The following is an 18,496-nucleotide window of genomic DNA, read 5'->3' as shown; positions in this document are numbered from 1 at the left end:
ATTTTTATCGTCCTAACTGTAAAAACCATGTTTTTTTTTTTTTTAAGACCAGGTGCCCACTTAGAAAAAAAGAATTTGAGTTTTTTGGTAGACAGCCCGGTAAAAGACCTCCCAAAAGCAAAGATTGTGGTGTGTTTCCACCATACTACTTTAGGGTGCTGGTGGCAACTGCCCTGGATGAACTGCTTTTAAACTTTATTTCAGGAAATGAGTGAAGATCAATCCCCTTTTACGGTGGGGTGCTACATGAATGGTTCATTTTTAGCCACTAGATTCAAATGTCATGTCTTCATCCTCTCTCTAAGGGGTTTTGGCACCTCCCCTTAAGGGGGCAGTTGGGTCTTTGGGGCCGAAAAACGGTCAAAAAAAGCGTTTTCTCAAAAATGGCATTTTCAGCCTCCACGGCCATTTTTCTATCAGTCTGTAAATTTCCTCATCAAAAGGCACCATATTTTGTTGTTATTATATTATAATAGCATTTTAAAGTGCACTCTACAGCTCAGTAAGCGCAGAATTCGATGGTGAAACGGCACTTTTCTTGCAATGCAAAGCTAGTATTTCATCCTCAGATATCTTGGCACCCAGAGCAGGTACAACTTTAATTCCTTTTGCTTCTGATACCGAAATGTGTAGAGAATACAATGTTGGAAACAAATTTTTCAAATGGAGGCTTTGGAAAATTATTATTGTGTTCAATTGGCACCACCTGCGAGCGATTTCTGGCAGAGCACGGGAGAAGTGAAGTTCCCTGTGTTGTAAAACGACCAAAAATAGCTGAATCAAAAAAGTACTTCCTATGTTGTATTCTTTAGTCATTTGTCTGCCTAGCCACGCGGTAATTGCCATTCTGTATGGAGTGGTTATTTTGTAACTGTGACCCAAAATAATGCCAATTAATCATTAATTAACTCAAAATATAATCAACTTACAAAAGATTTAATGTCAGATTTGAAATCAGCACAAAAAACTCTATAACGCAGTGCAGTTTCATTAAAATTGGTTGGTAAATTAAAAAAATAGCTCTAAGACCAGTCTGCCCCCTTAAGGGTGATTGACCTTGACTTGTGACAGCCACGCAGCACTTATTTCATTTGTAACATCATGGCAATTCGCAGTCCCACTTCCAGTTCGTTTCCTCCTACTGTGTACTGTGGAGTACAGACTACTGGGTGGTAGTAGTGTCGCCAGCAAGCAGTCCTCTAGCTCCCACGTTGCTGTTCATCTATACCATCCAGCCACACGCCTGGTTGATAAGAAAGTACAGTGGCTACTAAGACTCCCAACCCTTAATTTTGTCCATTTGCCGTATTCTTCGTCTCTGTTCAACTGCGTGGGAAGGTTCAGCCGCAGCTGCTGTGCTCTTCTATTGCTCAGTCTCCTATCCAGAGAGTTCCTCTCCACAGTTATGTGCAAATCTGTGGTTGTCAGTTTCATCATTGCTCTCTGTTACTTGTTCTGTCATGTGTTCATTAGTTGCTGTAATTAATTGCAAGGAAAAAAAACGTGCACGCTTTTGTCTTACGACAATAATGGCTTTTTTTTTTTAACGTTTCTTGAACTGTTAAAAAAAAACACCCGGGGGCCTCTTGCTAGTGCATCAGACCCCCTTAGAAGTAGCGATTAGTTAAAGTTCACGACGGGTATGGGTGGGAAATAGCAAGGGAAAAATAGTGGGTCGGTATATGAAATGCAGGAGTGTGTCCCACACTGCCTCCGCTAAATTAGGTGGGTAGGAGGGACGCAAGAGATCATTTAAGGAATTTGGTTGTAAGTTAGTGGGAAGGGTGTCTAGGAGAAATTGTCTTTCAGTTTAACTCGGTTTTCTCGCGAGGGATTTCTTGCTAGATTGTCATCTGAGCTTGGACGTTGCCTGTTTCAGCTATCACTTACTTGCATGCTGTTTGGGCTTTTGATTGCAGTGGCTTTGAAACTTCGCCGCTTGATTTTGCTCGACGAAAGCTTCGCGTTCAAACTGTCGTCGTCATTAGAATGTGAGGTGCACCATTTTTGTCGCGTTCAAACTGTCGTCGTCATTAGAATGTGAGGTGCACCATTTTTGTCTAATTTTGCATCTCGATGCACCGCTATCCAGATTCAAACTACTTCGACCATGTTGCAATGGTGTCACGGAATAGATGTTGGTTTCACACCGCGAGGGTCCTGATTTGTTTCTGACTGCAGGAAGCGTTTTTTTTCTGCACTACTTTACCCACGATCATTATCATAATGCCTTTTCTGTAATGCCTTTTTGGCATGGCATATTCCACTGGTGTGACATAGAAAGTTTTGCTTTAAAATCAGGGTCTTCAAGCACTTTTGGTCCAGCGAGTAGCAATCTGCACGTATTTGTAACCATACAATACTGAGTTAGCACCCTTCGATCCTTCCTGTCTTGTGCCAGCAGTCTCGTCATCCAACACATGAAAGTGCCCTCGACTTTTGCCCGCACTTTTCACTTATGCCTGACCCAGTAACTTTTGTTGATTTCCAGTGTTGCGCATGTCACATTTTCATTCAGGGTCACCTTGGGGCAGATAAGCGCCTGCTTGTATTTTTATCAAGTGGTTTTAGCCACGGCGCATACTTCGCACTCTTGTGTGAGCAGCATTATGGTGCCTTGTTGCTTGTCCAGCAAGTGATGTGATGCCGTGTCAATAAACATTCTTCAGTGTTTGTGATGACTTTGGTGTTTTCTTGGCTTCACTTTCATATAGTGAGAGTTGCTATCCATCAAGAAGCATACACTTACATATGCTAGGTATTCTTATTTTTTTCTTAGGAAGACATTTACAAAGTTTCGTTGGCAACACAGCATAACATCAAAACAAATAAAACCAACTAAAATGGCAAATGTGGCATATTTTTAAAATTAATAAACTGGAAAAACAACACAGCACGAGAGAGAGAGCACAAAAAGTGACAGCACTGCCTGTTGGTACCATTCTGTTGTTTTCGTGCTAAATATTTTCAAATAAATAAATATGCAAGGAATGCAGTTGAAGTAGGGTAACTTTTTATTTGAGTTGTCTCTTGGACATACAAGTACATTTCTTGAATCGATTGCTGGATGCAATTTTCGATATTAGGCAAGCACTGGATTCTCGAATGGACACAACAGACGTTTGTTCAATTCTTATTTGCAATTGCATTGTGCAGTTTAACCTGTACAAAACATTTCGCCAAAGTCCAAAGCATTGGTTTAGGTAGAACCAAAAAAATGCCTGTGTGCCAAGATTTCGAAGCATGTCAAAGATTTATAGGTGGCCTGACTTAACCTATAGCCCTACACTGCAGTTACCCTTCATAGCTGGCCCAAGTTATGCTGAGCTTTTCCTCGTGAAACCTAAAAAGTTGAATTTTGATGTTTACAGCTACGCTGTGCAATGTATAAGCCTAGCATAATTTCCTCTTCAGTATTTTTACTCTATCCAGGTTTTATGTTTATTACACCACAATAAAAGTTTGCAGCCAGTGTTCAATTGACGAGCGTCAACCAATTCAGGTTGAAAGCACAAAATGCTCTAACAGAAATCGCAGTCTTCACATGTGATCAAATACGTAGTTCTTTAACACTAAACAAGGCTACTGCAGAATGCTAGGAGCGTAAAATATACTCGATGAGGTGCAGTTGGCCAGTGTGTAATTTAAGCAGCATTGTTTTAAGACAAACGGGAATTGGTGAAACAGCTATGAGCTTCTGACAGCAGCTATCATCGTGACTGGCCAATTCACCTGAGTGGGGATGTTACGGCTATGTGCTGGCCTAATGAATTGCCAAGAAATTTAAAACTCATTGTATGTCGGGTTGCTTGTACCTGTGGACTTTTTTTCAGTTTAAGGTCATAATGCGCTCCCTGGGTCCACCTTTAGTCAGCTAGACCCACTGAGCTATAGTGGTGTCAAGGATGTGGTGCTGGACTAGCACTAGGGATGTCCTGGGTTTGATTCCCATGTGGTTTGAACTCTTCCCAAAGTTTTGAACTCAATCCACTCTTTGCACTGGTTTAGGAGCTGTTGTGCTAGTACAGACAGCGGATAGTGGCTTCTTAGTCAATGGGCCACTTATTGCTTTCGCGTTGATAAGGTAGAGTTTTCAAGATTGTGTGTTACGGTCGGTTACACTTGCCACATTTAGGGTGCTTAAATCCGACCATGTGCAAATTGCAGGCCTGTGATAAATGGGTACAGGTGATTATCTAGATGCATAAAACTGCGCCTACTGTCAAGGCATGCCGTGAATTTGTTGGTGGAATGGACATTTACAAACATGTATTTGCATGATTTCCACTGCAGCATAAAAAATTGAGGTAAAAAAGGTGCATTGTAATTTTGCAGCTCCAAAGTAGTACACTACATAAGACCGGCACTGCTTCCCCTTGTGGTGCTTTGGACGGCTCACAGCAAAGTCCACTAAGCATCAGAATCAGCTAGTGCTTGATGTAGTTGCTAAATCTATTCCCTTTGAAATGCAAGCTGCTGGACACCAGATTTCCCTACACTAATAACATTAGAATTGGGTTAGAAAAGTGAAATGAACTGGAAAGCTGTGGGTGAAAAGTATGATCAACATGACAATTCCAACAGGGACAAGACCACCCTGTTTTGGGAGCTTTACCCCAAAAGACCAAGGCACTTGGCAACAAAAGGAGCCCCAGCTGAAAACAGAGCAAGGCCTCATGGCTTGTGGAGGGTGCTTCTCGTGGTAGAATATATACGGAACCTTTTTTCCCCGCACTGAGCAGTGCGAACTCGCAGGAAGCAGTTTTATTTCGTGTAAGGCATTTCTAAGAGCAACGCAATCACTTTGTTCTCTGTCTACTTTACTCATACTATCAATTCGTAAATTTATACCAGCAAATAGAAAACAAACAGAAAGAAGAACACAATTTAGCGCACGAGATATCCCCAGCTGTCCATTGCTTTGACACTCGCTGAAAGATTTGTAATGGTCAAGCTGGCATAGATCTGTAGATCGTTTGGTTTTGTTTTCACTGGCATTTCCAGTACACACGCTGCTGTCTTCATGGTTATCCACTGCTGTGTTAGTGTAAACACTCGCTTTAAATGTATGCAGAGAGAGAACGCAGCAGTGTATCTGAAGTATACCATCAATTATAAGCCAGGCAAGGGCGGGAACCCGTTAGGTCGTGACAAGTGGCCTGCGAACATCAGTTCCCACTAGAATGGCAGGATGAGTGCTGCACGCAGGCTAGGGGCACCGTGACTGCAGTCAGGAGATGCTGCAAGAGAAAAATGAAACGTGAAGAATCAAACAACGTTCACGCAACAGTAAATAATCTACGACGACAGAAAAGAAGGGCAAACGACAGAGAAGACCACACAAGCACTGCCCCTGCCCTGCGTTGTTATCGGGGTCTTTCCGCCTGCATTTGCATCAGTTATAGAACGCTGAGTGGTTCACTATTAAATATGAAAACACATAACGAAGTAACCATCCCTTGGCAGGCACTCCTGGCAAGCAAGAGTACTAGATGCAGGAAAGAGGTGCAAGAGGCCAAAGCAGCGTGTTACAACGCCCTCACGAACCACACGCGCACACGAAAACCTTGCCAACAGCGTTCTGTCACGCTCAGTTCGCACAGCAAGTTCATTTTCGTTACAACATTAAGATAGGTTAGCCCAAGGATAACAAGCGATGTTAATGACGCCACATTGAAGAAGAGACAAAGAAGCGCCACGGGCGAGACGGATTCCCGCGCCGTGCAACAAACCGCCAACAGCTTGCGATCGCCGACAGACGCGAACAGAGCAGCATAAACAGCAACTATAATGCAAGACGGTGAGAACGCGCCGTTAACAATTTCGTAAACGTCGCTAATATAACTGCCGCAAGCAGAAAGCACGCTTTGCAGTAGGAGATATGCGAAACACTCACCTGGTCGGCCGATGGTGGACAGTTGAACGCCCACAGATAACTGCAAAGCTGTAGTGCCAGAAGACGCTGGAGCTGTTGAACGACGACTGACAGGGCGACAACCATCGCCAGTTTATGAATTCTTGCGTCGACCGCATAAGTCGAACGCGACTACTTGAATCGCTACGGCACGTACGCCGTGTAGGCAGCACTCGGAAAAATGTAAACATACCGCGCGGGAACGCTGCGAGCAAACGTGACGTCACATCCGCCTAGCGATGCTCCTCACCCGCCCAAGAGGTTGGTTAATTCCTCTCCTGAAGGGCAGGTGGCGTACCGGCGTACCTTCTGCCTTCTGCCTATGGCAAGATGGCGCCGTCGGCGCCGGGTGGCTTCAGCTGAGGAGCGCCCCCGCCACTCCAGCAAATTTATTTAAACCTCCTTGCATGGTACCATCAGTGCACACGTACCACATGTTATACCACAACGCTCTCATGTCGAGATACCTATGTGTGTACTCCTTACAGGCGTTCTTTGGGCGTTATGTTCTATTTACAAGCCACCGATTCGTTCGCGCTAAAATTTTGCCCGATATTTATGGTCTGTTTTGCGAAACGAACACAGGTAGCAGCAGTTCCCTGGTTTTTAGTTTTTTTTAACAATTAGTTTTGCCTATGGGAGACAAGTAGGTCGGATTCATTTTTACTGCATGTTCATGCTCACTTCGCTAGAAATGTCGTCAAATTCCGATAGTCAATTGCCGCCCTTGCCACGTACCGCCCTCCTCTCACGCTTTCCCCCTCGTTTCTCTCTTCCCATGACAAGCACAGTAGAGGTTTGCTCAAGTCAATTCAATTTTGTCGTGTTGCACTGCTTGCGCCATCTCCTGGGACAACGTTACTCTTGGACTTCTTGTAATGCCACCTCGACAGGGCGTCGCCAACGCTTTTTGTATTTTGGGTTCAAAAAAATTTGGGAGGGCATATTTTCTTATTTGCTAAAGTCAAGAAGCCATGTTTTTGTTGTGGTTGCATAAACTGGCTCAAATAAACACACTTTTCATTGGTTATCCGTTCGATAAAGCAATATGATCTTCATAAAGCCTGAAAAAAGAAAAAATACCATGCGACATTTGCGGCGGCTGCAACAACTAACAGCAGTGGTGTGTATTCAACTCGCAGTGTGATTGGGCAATGTCCAAGATTATTTTCAGCTTTTGTTCTGTGCAACAACAATTGGCATCCGACGTTATCGTTGGTTGGGTATTCTCGATATCTCAGGAATCGGCGTACCACGCTTCTGCCATGTTGTTGACAACAGAATGCATCAGGTAAATCTGCCGGCACTGCTTAGAATTGTAGCGCTCACTAGCCAAGGCATACACAGCTAGTGGCTGAGTGCCCTCTGCGTCATCTGAGATGTTCAACTGCGACACGCTTCGCCCCCACCTTTGGCGCTTGCTGGGTCGTCCCTGTGTTGTATGAAGCGTGTTCACGCCAGGCCGAGAGTAGGCTGATTCGGCACTAAGCCCGCGAGGGGTCGGTGTTTACGTCAGCACCACGCCAATAAGAACTCTCCAGCACGTCAATGTCAGTCTGCACGCGATCTGCCAACTTGCTCGTAGAGCATTGAAGGTTGCAGCGCAATACGGTGAATTCAGTGTAGAAAACTACCTTACGTACAAAAAAAAAACCAACTGAATAAAACAAGTCCTATTAAGGATTCGAACGCACTAATTGCAACACACTGCACTCAGTGGTTCAGACATACCACTCAGGCATAGCCCCAGCACTGTCGCAGTTTAGAGTATATTTTGTATAACCTGTTTATTATTATTTTCTTTTTAGTTTCGGCACTCCAAGTACCTTACATGACTATTTTTTCAATAAGGCTTGTGCAGTAAGCGTCCTTCAAATTTTCCCAAATATCTTACCTTTAGTTACCGCGTCCCCTAGGCAGGAAAACAATCGCAAATGTGCAGCTGTGATGCGGGCCGCTGTGCTAGTTCACCCCGTGCAAAATTCGCTTCCCGTACCTTGGTTTCACGCTCTATAATAAAAGCCTTGGTTGCTTTTAATTCCTTACCAATAAACTTTGCTGACTATTCTCCCACCTTATCATTAGGTTAGATCTTCTTCTAGCATTAGCCAAAGAAGCGTCGCATATAGAGTTTAGTAAGCTTGATACAGTCTACAAACTAACAAACTAAAAGCACATTCTTCCAGGCACAAATTGTGTTGTGGCTTAGTTTCAACTGAGCAAACGAATTGCAACGACCCGCCAGCTGCCGGCCGACTGACTCTGTTGAAGGGTCACCGCGCCGCGCAGCGCAGTCAAGCCAACCCTGCCTCGAGTAAGCGTCCTAGGAAATGTCACGGGAAATCGGCAAGGAGGATTCAGAGAGGAGGACAGCACTTTCGAACTAATTTTTATGCTAAATAACATCGTGTAAACGCACCGAGAGTGGTTGAAACATGGCCTAGGGACTCCAGACTACAACTTGCACAAGTAATCCCGCATGTTTACAAGTCACTTCAGAACCCTTTTTAAGTTTCTGCGTTTCTTCGCTTTATCGATGTTTCTAGCTGCACCCCCAATTGTTCTTTGCAGGAAGAAAATGAGACAAGAACTGAACATCAGGGTGTTAGAACAGAACGAAAACAGGAAATCAAAAATGAGAAGAAAAAAAAAATGCTACATTTGGCCGGAACGAAAATGAAATGTTCATTATTTCGTTTAAGAGAGAAACAGAAAAAAAAAAATGATTCAGCTTTCGGTTTCAGTAGAAAGTTGAGGTATTTCAGGATTCATTTCAAGTTCCATATGCAGCGAGGTGGGAGATTGCTGTCACTGCACCTGTCCTGATGCTCAGTGCCGTGTTCCCGCATGATCGCCACGTGCAGATTGCTACAATGCAGACGTCGAGAAAAAAATACAATGTTTGGTGTGATTACAGCAACATACACAATTAGCAGCAGAAACTGCATGTACAGCTACACATTCAATGGAAACAGTGTAGGGCAGGGCTTTCCACTCTGATAGTTTTTTAGAACAAGGCACTTGGAATGTGGATGTGCGCCATGAATGTTCACCAATTTTCTGTTTGTTATCCCTTCGTCTGGATGTATACTCGGAGGGGTTGGAGTACTGATGCTGACCTGTTGCTACCTCCTCTCATACAATCTGTTTTAGTATTGGGCGCAGAGAAATGGTGCGGGGGCATTTTCAACTTGTAACGATAACACCACAACCGTACGAGTTGGTAACAAAGCACACAGCAGGATTTCGAACTGCCTCAAATTTATTCATAAAACTTTCATACACAGTGTTCAGATCCCAGTCTATGGTGACATACTCAAGAATTGGGCATACGCATACAGCACGCTGGCTTTGTGGAGGCTTTGAGTGTTCCCACCTCACCATTCTATACTTCACCCCGATGGGACACCCCCCACATGCACAAAAAAAAGAACAGCGCTCAAAGATTTATAACCTACAACAGCATCTGACTCAAACCTGGGTGCCAGGTTGAGGACTGCCAGGGTGGAAACTTCCAGCATCCTGTACAGCCGCGCCATCAAGAGGTATAGGACAACGAGTGCCTAGGTGTCCTCGGATATTTTTGCGTGCAGTTAATCTATTTAACTGACATTTTTACAAAGAATTAATACGTACCACTTCAGGTTTTTCAAACATAATTTCACAATTCTCGCTTTTCCACGCAAACGCAAAACCGTTATAAACCGTTACAAACTTTTTTTTTTTTTTTCGCTTCGGAGCCGAACGGTAACAGAACTTTTGTTTACGGGACGAAACAGAAACGAGAGCGAAAGCGGGAACAGCAAGTGAAGATCACTTGTGAAGAAGAGTCAGTGGAAAGGAGTCAAAGTGTGGGTGTACACGTGGTACTCCAGCGAGTGCCTCTGGGCGAAGGCAGCGAAGCACAGGTGGCAGCGGAAGGGGCGTTCGCTCGTGTGGGTGCGCAGGTGTTCGGCCAGGGTGCTCCTCTGCCCAAAGGCCTTGCCGCAGTGGCTGCACTGGTGCGGGCGCTCGCCCGTGTGCGTGCGCAGGTGTTCGACCAGGGTGCTCCTCTGCACAAAGGCCTTGCCGCAGTGGCTGCACTGGTGCGGGCGCTCGCCCGTGTGTGTGCGCAGGTGGTCGACCAGAGTGCTCTTCTCCCCGAAGGCCTTGCCGCAGTGGCTGCACTGGTGCGGGCGCTCGCCCGTGTGCGTGCGCCGGTGCCGCTCCAGATCGTTTGGGCGCACTGTCTCGTACTTGCACTGCTCGCAGTGCAGCAGCCGACGGCTCGGCCTCGAACGATTCTCATGCCTACGGCCATCCACGTAGGGGGAAGGGACGGTGGTGGAGCCTGCAATGAAGAGTGAAGGGGAAAAGTTGCATCCTTGCACTAACGAACACAGTGGCAGTGCACCAGGACAAGAGGAAAGAACCAGCACACAAGAGAAAGGAGCGCCTTTGTTGCTGCAAGGCGAGCCTCCGTGCACTGGTTTAACCCTTGGCCTACGTAGACCAGCTATTGTTGTACCACATTGGTTGTGCCGATCCAATCGAAGACGCGCTATGCTTGTCCACGCTACAAGCGCTTGCGCACTACTGCAGTCAAGCTATCCTGAAATATGTCATTTTATTTATCATGCGAGTCACGTTTATCATCTTGTTTATCATGCCAGTTTAATTTGAACTGGTTTTATCTAGTATACACTAGTTTTGCACCGGTTTTATCCATTCTCCACTTTTCTTGCAAAAAAAGTGCCGTCAGGGCTTTTTTGCAAGACACTGTGCCCATGCGGTGAAGCCATCTTCGGACAATCTTTTTACACAATTAAAGAAATGAAGGAACGTTATTTAATCGAATTAATCGCGCCGTGTGAAGTCGCAATCTTTTTTACACAATTAGAGAAATACAGGAATGTTATTTCATCGAAATAATGGTACCATTTTATCCAGAAAAGAAAAAAAAGCTCTAGCAATTGAGTGAAAAACATTTTTCGGTAAATCTGGTACGTTTTGATTTTTTTTTTTTTCACGGCACGGAGAGGATTAATGTGCATGTGCGCATTGTCTTGCAGCGCAGACGAGCTTTTCTCTATCTCGGTGGCTTGGCAGTCTTTCACTCAGGAGAGTTTTTAACTTCGCGGTCAAGGCTTGTTCACAAACAACCCCAAAAAAGTGCCCATGCAATCTGTATGCACGGGTAACCAGGAAAGCTGTAACATTAGGTACGTATTTGCTTCGTTAAAGTCCTTTTCTTCAAACGTTGCGTGGTTGTGGTGTTTTATTTCGTTCCGATTCCTGCCCATGCCGTTCCTGATTGCAAGCTGCCTGTTCCTCGCAAGTACGCATCACGCGTGGCCTTCCCTTTTCAAAGTAACGTGTGGTCAGCCTTTGTCAATTTTCTTGGTCTCACTATCATGCCCAGCCCTCCTTCAATTTATTTTTTTGATTATGGTTAGCGCTCGCTTGTACAATGCATTTGCCAAAGAGTGGAAGCAAACTTCAGTGGGTAGTTAGCTTTCAGTCTATGTCCCTGCATTTCTTTGCTTCCTCTATGTTTCGAGCTCCTCCTCAAGACTACCTTTGCAGGAAGCACAGGGGATAAGCACTGGACTGTCGTTTACTAATCAACTGTCGTTTACTGATAGAAGGCACCATCACAGTGTGAAATGATACGAGAGGCATATACACAGCATGCATGCATATCAATTGCGACAAATCGTGATCGCCCCTTTACAATAGGGGCTCGTCTTACTGCTCAGGTCGGTTGCCACAGCTGCAGCGTGTGTTCTAACGAAATAATTATTGCTCTATTGCTCGAGACCAACACAGGATGCCACATGTGTCACCCGCAATCACAGTTCCCGCACTAGCGTGGATCCACTGTCACATGGCTGGTAAGCGCCGATGTGACGACAAAATTATTGCTTGAAGCCGGGATTCGATGCACAATGAAACAGGCTCTCTCTCCGACCTCCCCCTCCTTGGCGCACTGCGTAGCACTGCTTCGTAATGCACTGCAAATGGGGGCGTGCTCCTGTCTGATCCCGTTGTGCGCACACGCCTCCTCTCTGTCAAGCGTCCTCTGCTCGAAGCGGTTCCGGAAGGCCAGGGGGTGGAAGAGGCAGTGCCCGGCCGGCTGTGTGGCTGCGCACGTGGTAGTCCAGCCCGGTCTTCTGGGTGAACGCCCTGGTGCAGAGGTGGCAGCGGAACGGGCGCTCGCCCGTGTGGATGCGCAGGTGGGCAGCCAGGTGGCTTTTCCGCTTGAAGGTGTTGCCGCAGTGGCTGCACTGGTGCGGGCGCTCGCCCCTGTGCCTGCACTGGTGCCGCTTCAGAAGGCCCGGTAACGAAGCCGCGGAGCTGCACTGCTCGCAGCGCAGCTGCCGACGGCTTCGCGGGGGGAGAGGCTGATGGCTGTGGCCGTCCACCGAGGGGGAAGAGGGGCCTGCAACCAGGAGGGAGGGGAAAAACTGAGAGCACAAACACAGCGGCAGAGCAAACAGCACAAGAGGAAAGAATCAGCACGAAAGAGGAGGGAGCGTTTTTACTGGTACCAGGCGAGCTGCTCTGCACATGCCTAACGTGCCTGGGCATTGGCAATGCAGACAAGCCCTCCTCTTTCAAGCTACGTTGGCAGTCTTTTGTTTGAGTGGCTTTGAAACTTTCGGAATCATGATTAGTGCAAACACCGAGCAGCTAGTGCTTTCGCACTAAAAACAATGCGCCCACGCACGTTATACAGGTGATGAATTGGCGAAGCTGTGACATATGGCCGGTATTAAGTCGCGCGTTACTCCATAAGGTTCATTAATGTCTTTTTCGTTATTCTTTGCATGGTTGCGGTATTTTCATTCGTTTTTGTTCCTGCCCATGGCGCATTCCTGATTGTAAGCTGCCCACTCCACGCAAGTTCGTATCACGCATGGCTGCCCCTTTTCGAAGTAACGTGCGGTCAGCCTTTGTCATTGCCACGCTTGCGTTGCTTGCCCCACACCGCCAATATTATCACTTGAACTGTATTTCACTTAGTAGCTTGTTGCGTTAGCACTCTGCTGAAAGAAAAATGAGCCCAGCCAAACTCCACCCCCCTTCCATCTAATGCCTTTCCAACATTCTTTTTCGATCTGTGTGCCGTGTCACATGGCACCACTGATGCTCGAAGCCATACACTGCTGGTGATTGTGAAAGGATGTGGGTAATGCTGATAATGATTTGATTGCAGGGTTTAACGCGCCAACACAGTGCAGGTGATGAGGCGCGCCATAGTAAAGGGCTCCTGATTAGTTTTGACCACCTGGTGATCTGTAATGTGCGTCGAAATCTCGTAGACATGAGCGTTTTTGCTTTTCGCCTCTATCAGAAAAGTGGCCGCTGCGGTCGGGAATCGAACCCGCGACCTCGTGCTCAGCAGCACAAAGCCTTAGCCACTAAGTCCCCGTGGCGGGTAATTCTGATAATGTCGCTGAATGCGGATGATGTTGATGCCACTACACACGTGTGCTTATTGAGTTTTGCCGGAGGAGTTTTTTGTGTCCACATGACCGCCGGATTTTTCTTTCACCTAGCTAAATAAAGCTTTGCTTTCAAGATGTTCTGCACTGAGCTGAAAGCTACAAAGCTTGTGCCTACCCAAAAAATTTCAAAAATTATGCGGGTTTTCTCGCCACACACCACTGGTGTTCCAAAATGCACCCCCACTAAACAGATACTCAATTCAACAGGCCCTTTCTATGGTAGTTCTTGTCACCTCATTGTAGCTGTCTCAGACTTAATGCCCGACTTCCACGTACAAGCATCCCGTCAGAAAACACCACACACACACACAAAACAAAACAGTTGAAAAAACTTAGGAACAACAGCACGTGGCGTAACTTAGCAAACCATGTCTGCTCTACTCATCTGGGCCTCTCAGCAGGGGTGAACAAGTTTAGCGTAAATAACATACCCAGCTCTCAGGTTATCCGAGAGCGTCAGAGGAAGCAGAAACGGAAAAACTGCAAGCATTTCTGTGCATGGCCTTTCAACTGTAAAGCATACGTTGTTCTCTGTATGCCACCACTCAGAGATCCCTCTTACAACAGGCAATAAATGCTACAACAGAAACACCAGGGAAAAAAGCCAAAACAAGCGACAAAACATCTTTCCGCCATGATGACAATTGTGGTTTGATTATTGACCCACAAGTTTAGAACCTAAAAAAAATATTGTATTCATTTGTTTAAAAGTTGACGGCTTTTTTTTTTTTTTTCAGAGATACCACTGACAGTACTGAAATCATCCTACAAGCCATGACCAAAGATAGTCAATCCATAGTTGTAACCAAAGGGCGTCCATATAAAATCATCATCCCCACAGCCTGGCATATTCAGGTGGTACGTCATTCCCTCACGTTAACAGGAAACAGAACTCACAATCAGATCTTCCCAGAGAAGTACGTGTATACAGTTGCCAAGGGAACAACACTCAGTAAGCCACGTGGGAAACTCGGAAAAGAATGCAGACGCTCAATTTTACTTTTGTGTGAACCCATCCCACCCGGAACTTCGGTGCATGCATTTTTCCCATATTTTGTGCACATTCAGATTTCAGACATGGGGAGTTGGCAGGCTCCAAGCCCGGCAGCTCGCACTTCCATAAACTGTAAACAGAACAGCATGCGACCTCAAGGTCACACACAAAAAAAAAAAAGACAGCAACAAAACATTTTAACACTATAAGAAGCCATACTGGGCCACAACATCACTTAACAAAGAGTGCTCACTTCAGAAGCTGTACATTTTAGCGTGATGCAACGTTGCAGCTCACGTGTCTTTCGGAGAAGAGAGCGGGCTGAAGTTCAATGCAGTTGTGTCATTGCATTTGTGATGCAGACGTTGCATAACATGAAGATATGAAGGTGGAAATGGAAGACTGTATAAATCTTCTATATAGGGGAAGACAAGTGTTTACCGCAACGATGACAATGTGCCGGAGAGGGCAGCTAGCAAACGCTACCTTGTCTGCCGCTTCACTCTTTTGAGGCAGTAAATCCCTGAAACAAAGGAAAGAACAGCACACATTTTGACGAAGGACAGACAGAAATACACACCACAAGTGCTGCCTTGGTCAATATGTGCACTCTCCCCTCCTTTGTATCTGACCACCAACTAGCCCAACATGGTACCCTTTTGAAATCCCTGAAAACAGCAACTGTTGGTGTTGTTGCTGTGAACAGTTGTTCCTCCTCAACCTTCATTTAGAGGATCCCTCAGGTCTTTCATCTCCAAAACGTAAAATTTGCAATCACCGAGGTTGATGGATAATTCATTCAGCAAAGAAATTCCAGGTTCAAAGAGAAATATTCAGAAAGTGAAGAACACATGCGTACACTGATGCAAACTTCCCACTGAAGTGTGTTTTTGCCATTTAGTGAATATACTGAAGAAATGGAACCATATCGAAAAAGTGGAGAGGGGGCATGAATATCCCAACTATCACCAGTGTTACGTATCAGCTGTGAAATAATACAAAAAATATTGACACTTGCCTTCTTTCTCTTTTTTCCCTACGGCTTGTTGTAACTACAACACCTTCATTAGCAAAAAAAGAGACCTGTATTAACCAGGGCCATAGCTAGAATTTTTTTCTTCGAGGGAGGGGGGGGGACATAGTTATCGGATGGGAGGAGATTTGCTGAAAGGAGCACTAAGTCTGGCTCACATGTTGTCTGGGAAAGATGTTGTCTCTTTGTCTTTGTTGTTGTCCCATTCAAAGCTCTGTCTCATTCTTTCCCTCCTGTCAGTGAAGGCCGTGCATCAGACAGCCACACTGGCGGATCCAGAGGGGGGGTCCGGATGTCCTGACCCCTCCCTTAATTTTTGAATTTTAACCTCCATGAAGATGACCACTCAAAAGGTGAATTGATGACTTGTTGTATTTCTTGTGTTTTTGCATCCCCGAAACTTCAGTGAATAAATAAGGCTCCTCCTCCTGCTGCTCATCATCATCATCATCACTAATAGGAGCTGACCCCCCTCTCAGAAAAATCCTGGATCCGCCCCTGGACAGCCACCCCCATCGTCACCGGTGCCCTTTGGATCCGGTGGGGTTGTTTCCTTGCCCGAGTTGACTCCCACATCTTGACAGTGCACCAGTGAGGCCAAGCACAACGTTAGGGTATGCAAGTTTCTATACAAGCATTTCTTCCTTTTCTGGTTCAAGTTTGACCGCCTCTGTTGGTACGACTGAAACCGTAGAGAAAGTAGAAGATTATAACGTAGAAGATTATAATTTAGAAGGCTATAAGAAATTAGAGACAAGCAGCCGGATTATAAATAGCTATGCAATGGCAAATACAGGTAAAATCGCTGCCCCACTTGGAGATAAAGTATCACATCAAGTGAAAATTTGTCACCGACACATGGCATTCTTCATACACCACCCAAGTACATCATTGAAAGTCGTCCACACTTAGCGACATCTGAGCACATCAGACATCCGTGAGACGACAAACACAGCAGCATAAGGTGGCAAACGAAGGGCTGTGAACAAGGATGACCAACAATGGTAAACAACAGAGCAGGCTGCAAGAGATGAGCGACCAGCACTGATGACTGTAGCAGCAATGACACATGCAGCGCTTATTGGTGTCACCAAATGTTGCTAGACGCGTCACTCATAACACAACAACAAAGTTCCAAGCACGGCCTTCTTTCTTAGTTGAACAGCTGGCACGTTCCTCCTTTGTATATGGCACAGCTAAGCTCAGGCACTTGGTAGGACCAGGGCAGACCATGTGGCCACTCGGTCATGCATAGTGGACTTGAAAATCATGGCCATGTCAGAATGCAGACGGTGGGCCTTTCAACACGACCTTTTGGTCCCAGCAGCTCATGAGTCACTCTGGCGATACTGATGCCTGCAAATATAAACCAAGACATACCAAGCTACTTCAGTTTTGCGAAGTCACGAAGCTTATTCTACAAGCCGCTGTGCAGGCCACGGGTGCTTTCACGACGGCTCGCCAATTCTTGCAACAAGCAACTCGAAAAGGAGGTTCACTGTGGAATTAATCGCGACACCTAATCTTCTGCTGACCACAGCACTTTTTCGTGCTGCTGGCTCAGAAATGACGGTGGAGAGATATCCAGTAATAGGATGCACCAGACATAGCATTACTTTACCAAAAGCTCGCTGACGGCAGTTCAGTTTGCGCTGTCAGATTGAGAAGTGCGTATTTCGTAACCCAGGCGTTAAAACGAACCGCGCAGCAACTTACCTTGCGGAAAACGCTAGCGACAAAGACGGCGCAAGTGAGTCAGGGCGATTTCAACGAAGATGAGCCCAGCGTAACCACCAACATGCGGAATGAAGTACACGGAACGTGCGGTGGTAAATTATCCGGATTTGCCGGCCCCTTGAGCAAGCATCAGCGTACTGCGAGCATCAGGGCGTTATGGCTGTCACTTGGCGTTCACCGAACACACCTAACTGTCGGCACATTCACTGCCGGGAGCGGAAACAACTGGTATGCGTCCAAAACTCGGTTGCACCACTGTCCGCTATGTCTGTGGCCTTCTCGTTCATACCGAGTCAGTGAAACCTGGATTGAACAAGCGTTACGGCAGGTTGTCGGCACTGACAGGCCGTAATCTCTTTGAACTACGCGCCCCGCCAGTGCTCAGATACGCAAGCATGCGACTCACCATTTCCGTCGGTGCGCGGCCAGCAACCGTCACAACTGGCTCATTCAATGATTTATAAGATGTTGGCGCAAGCACACATACACAAAAAAAGAGAGAAACCTGGCGCTCAAGCGACTAGCGTTGCTTTGAAACGATGCGGTGTTGGTATGCAAATGCATGCATTCCTTGGTTGGGGCGCCGCTTGAATGGGGCGCGAAACTGTACAAAACACACGGCATGCCGGCCCAGCCCTAAAATACATGGATTCGAGCGCCAACACCGCGTCTCTTTAGAGAAGTGAGCCCCTGAAGTTAGTTGTCAAACACAGACAACGTTATGGTCAAAACATCAAAACCATAATCAAAAACAAAGACCTGGGTGCCGCCATCGTTGATGCCACCTCGATACCGTCGATATTGACCATAGAGTTTCACATTATTCTGAAACTAATTAAACTCTGATATCGATCTTACAACTTTGCAAAGCCGAAGGCTCGAAGTAAAAAGTGGAGTATTTGACGTAAATAGCTACATCGCTTAAGATACATTGTGCTTTCTCTCTAGAACGTGTTCCCCAAAAATCGTGCAGTCGTGGTGCGTTACCCGCTGGCTCAATATGTTTAGTCCTACAGAACTCACGTCATGCTTAACTAATGTGACCACTGCAGATGTCACTTATGTAGTGATGTCTGGTCTCAATTATGCAGTGTTTTAAATGCAGAGCATTTCTTAGCCTCGCCTCTTCCTGCGTCGGACGGCGTCCACAGCTCCGCGTCCGCAGCAGGTGCGCCTCTCCTCCTTCCCTCCTCTCTCTCAACGGCAGCTGGCGCGCGCATGCGTCGTAGTCAGCCCGTTCGCTCCGTCGCGGTCTCGGCGTAACAGGTGCGTGATAGCAGCGCAGTGGGGCGTGGAAGGGTGCGCGCTGCTTGTGCATTCGTGCTCTC

At 46.3% G+C, this 18,496-nt stretch overlaps 1 protein-coding gene and 1 long non-coding RNA gene across 2 annotated transcripts; both read right to left on the bottom strand.

Annotated features, from left to right (window-relative positions):
* Nucleotides 1–3,019: 3,019 nt before the first annotated feature.
* Nucleotides 3,020–6,185, bottom strand: LOC144162726 (uncharacterized). Its single transcript, XR_013320750.1, has 2 exons — nt 5,897–6,185; nt 3,020–5,240 (listed from the first exon to the last, which is right to left on the bottom strand). It is a non-coding gene; the product is annotated as an uncharacterized LOC144162726 (long non-coding RNA).
* Nucleotides 6,186–8,703: 2,518 nt separating this feature from the next.
* Nucleotides 8,704–12,405, bottom strand: LOC144161654 (uncharacterized; the record flags this gene model as incomplete). The annotated part of the gene is made up of 2 exons (XM_077692284.1): nt 8,704–10,140; nt 12,073–12,405. Coding segments are annotated over 2 exons (729 nt in total), but the record flags the coding sequence as incomplete, so codon positions are not given.
* Nucleotides 12,406–18,496: the final 6,091 nt, after the last annotated feature.

The sequence above is a fragment of the Haemaphysalis longicornis genome, unplaced genomic scaffold (assembly GCF_048455015.1).
Source record: "Haemaphysalis longicornis isolate Haplotype H1 unplaced genomic scaffold, Haemaphysalis longicornis Haplotype H1 scaffold_12, whole genome shotgun sequence".
In the NCBI taxonomy this organism is placed as follows: domain Eukaryota; kingdom Metazoa; phylum Arthropoda; class Arachnida; order Ixodida; family Ixodidae; genus Haemaphysalis; species Haemaphysalis longicornis.
This window is presented reverse-complemented; position numbering and strand designations above follow the sequence as displayed.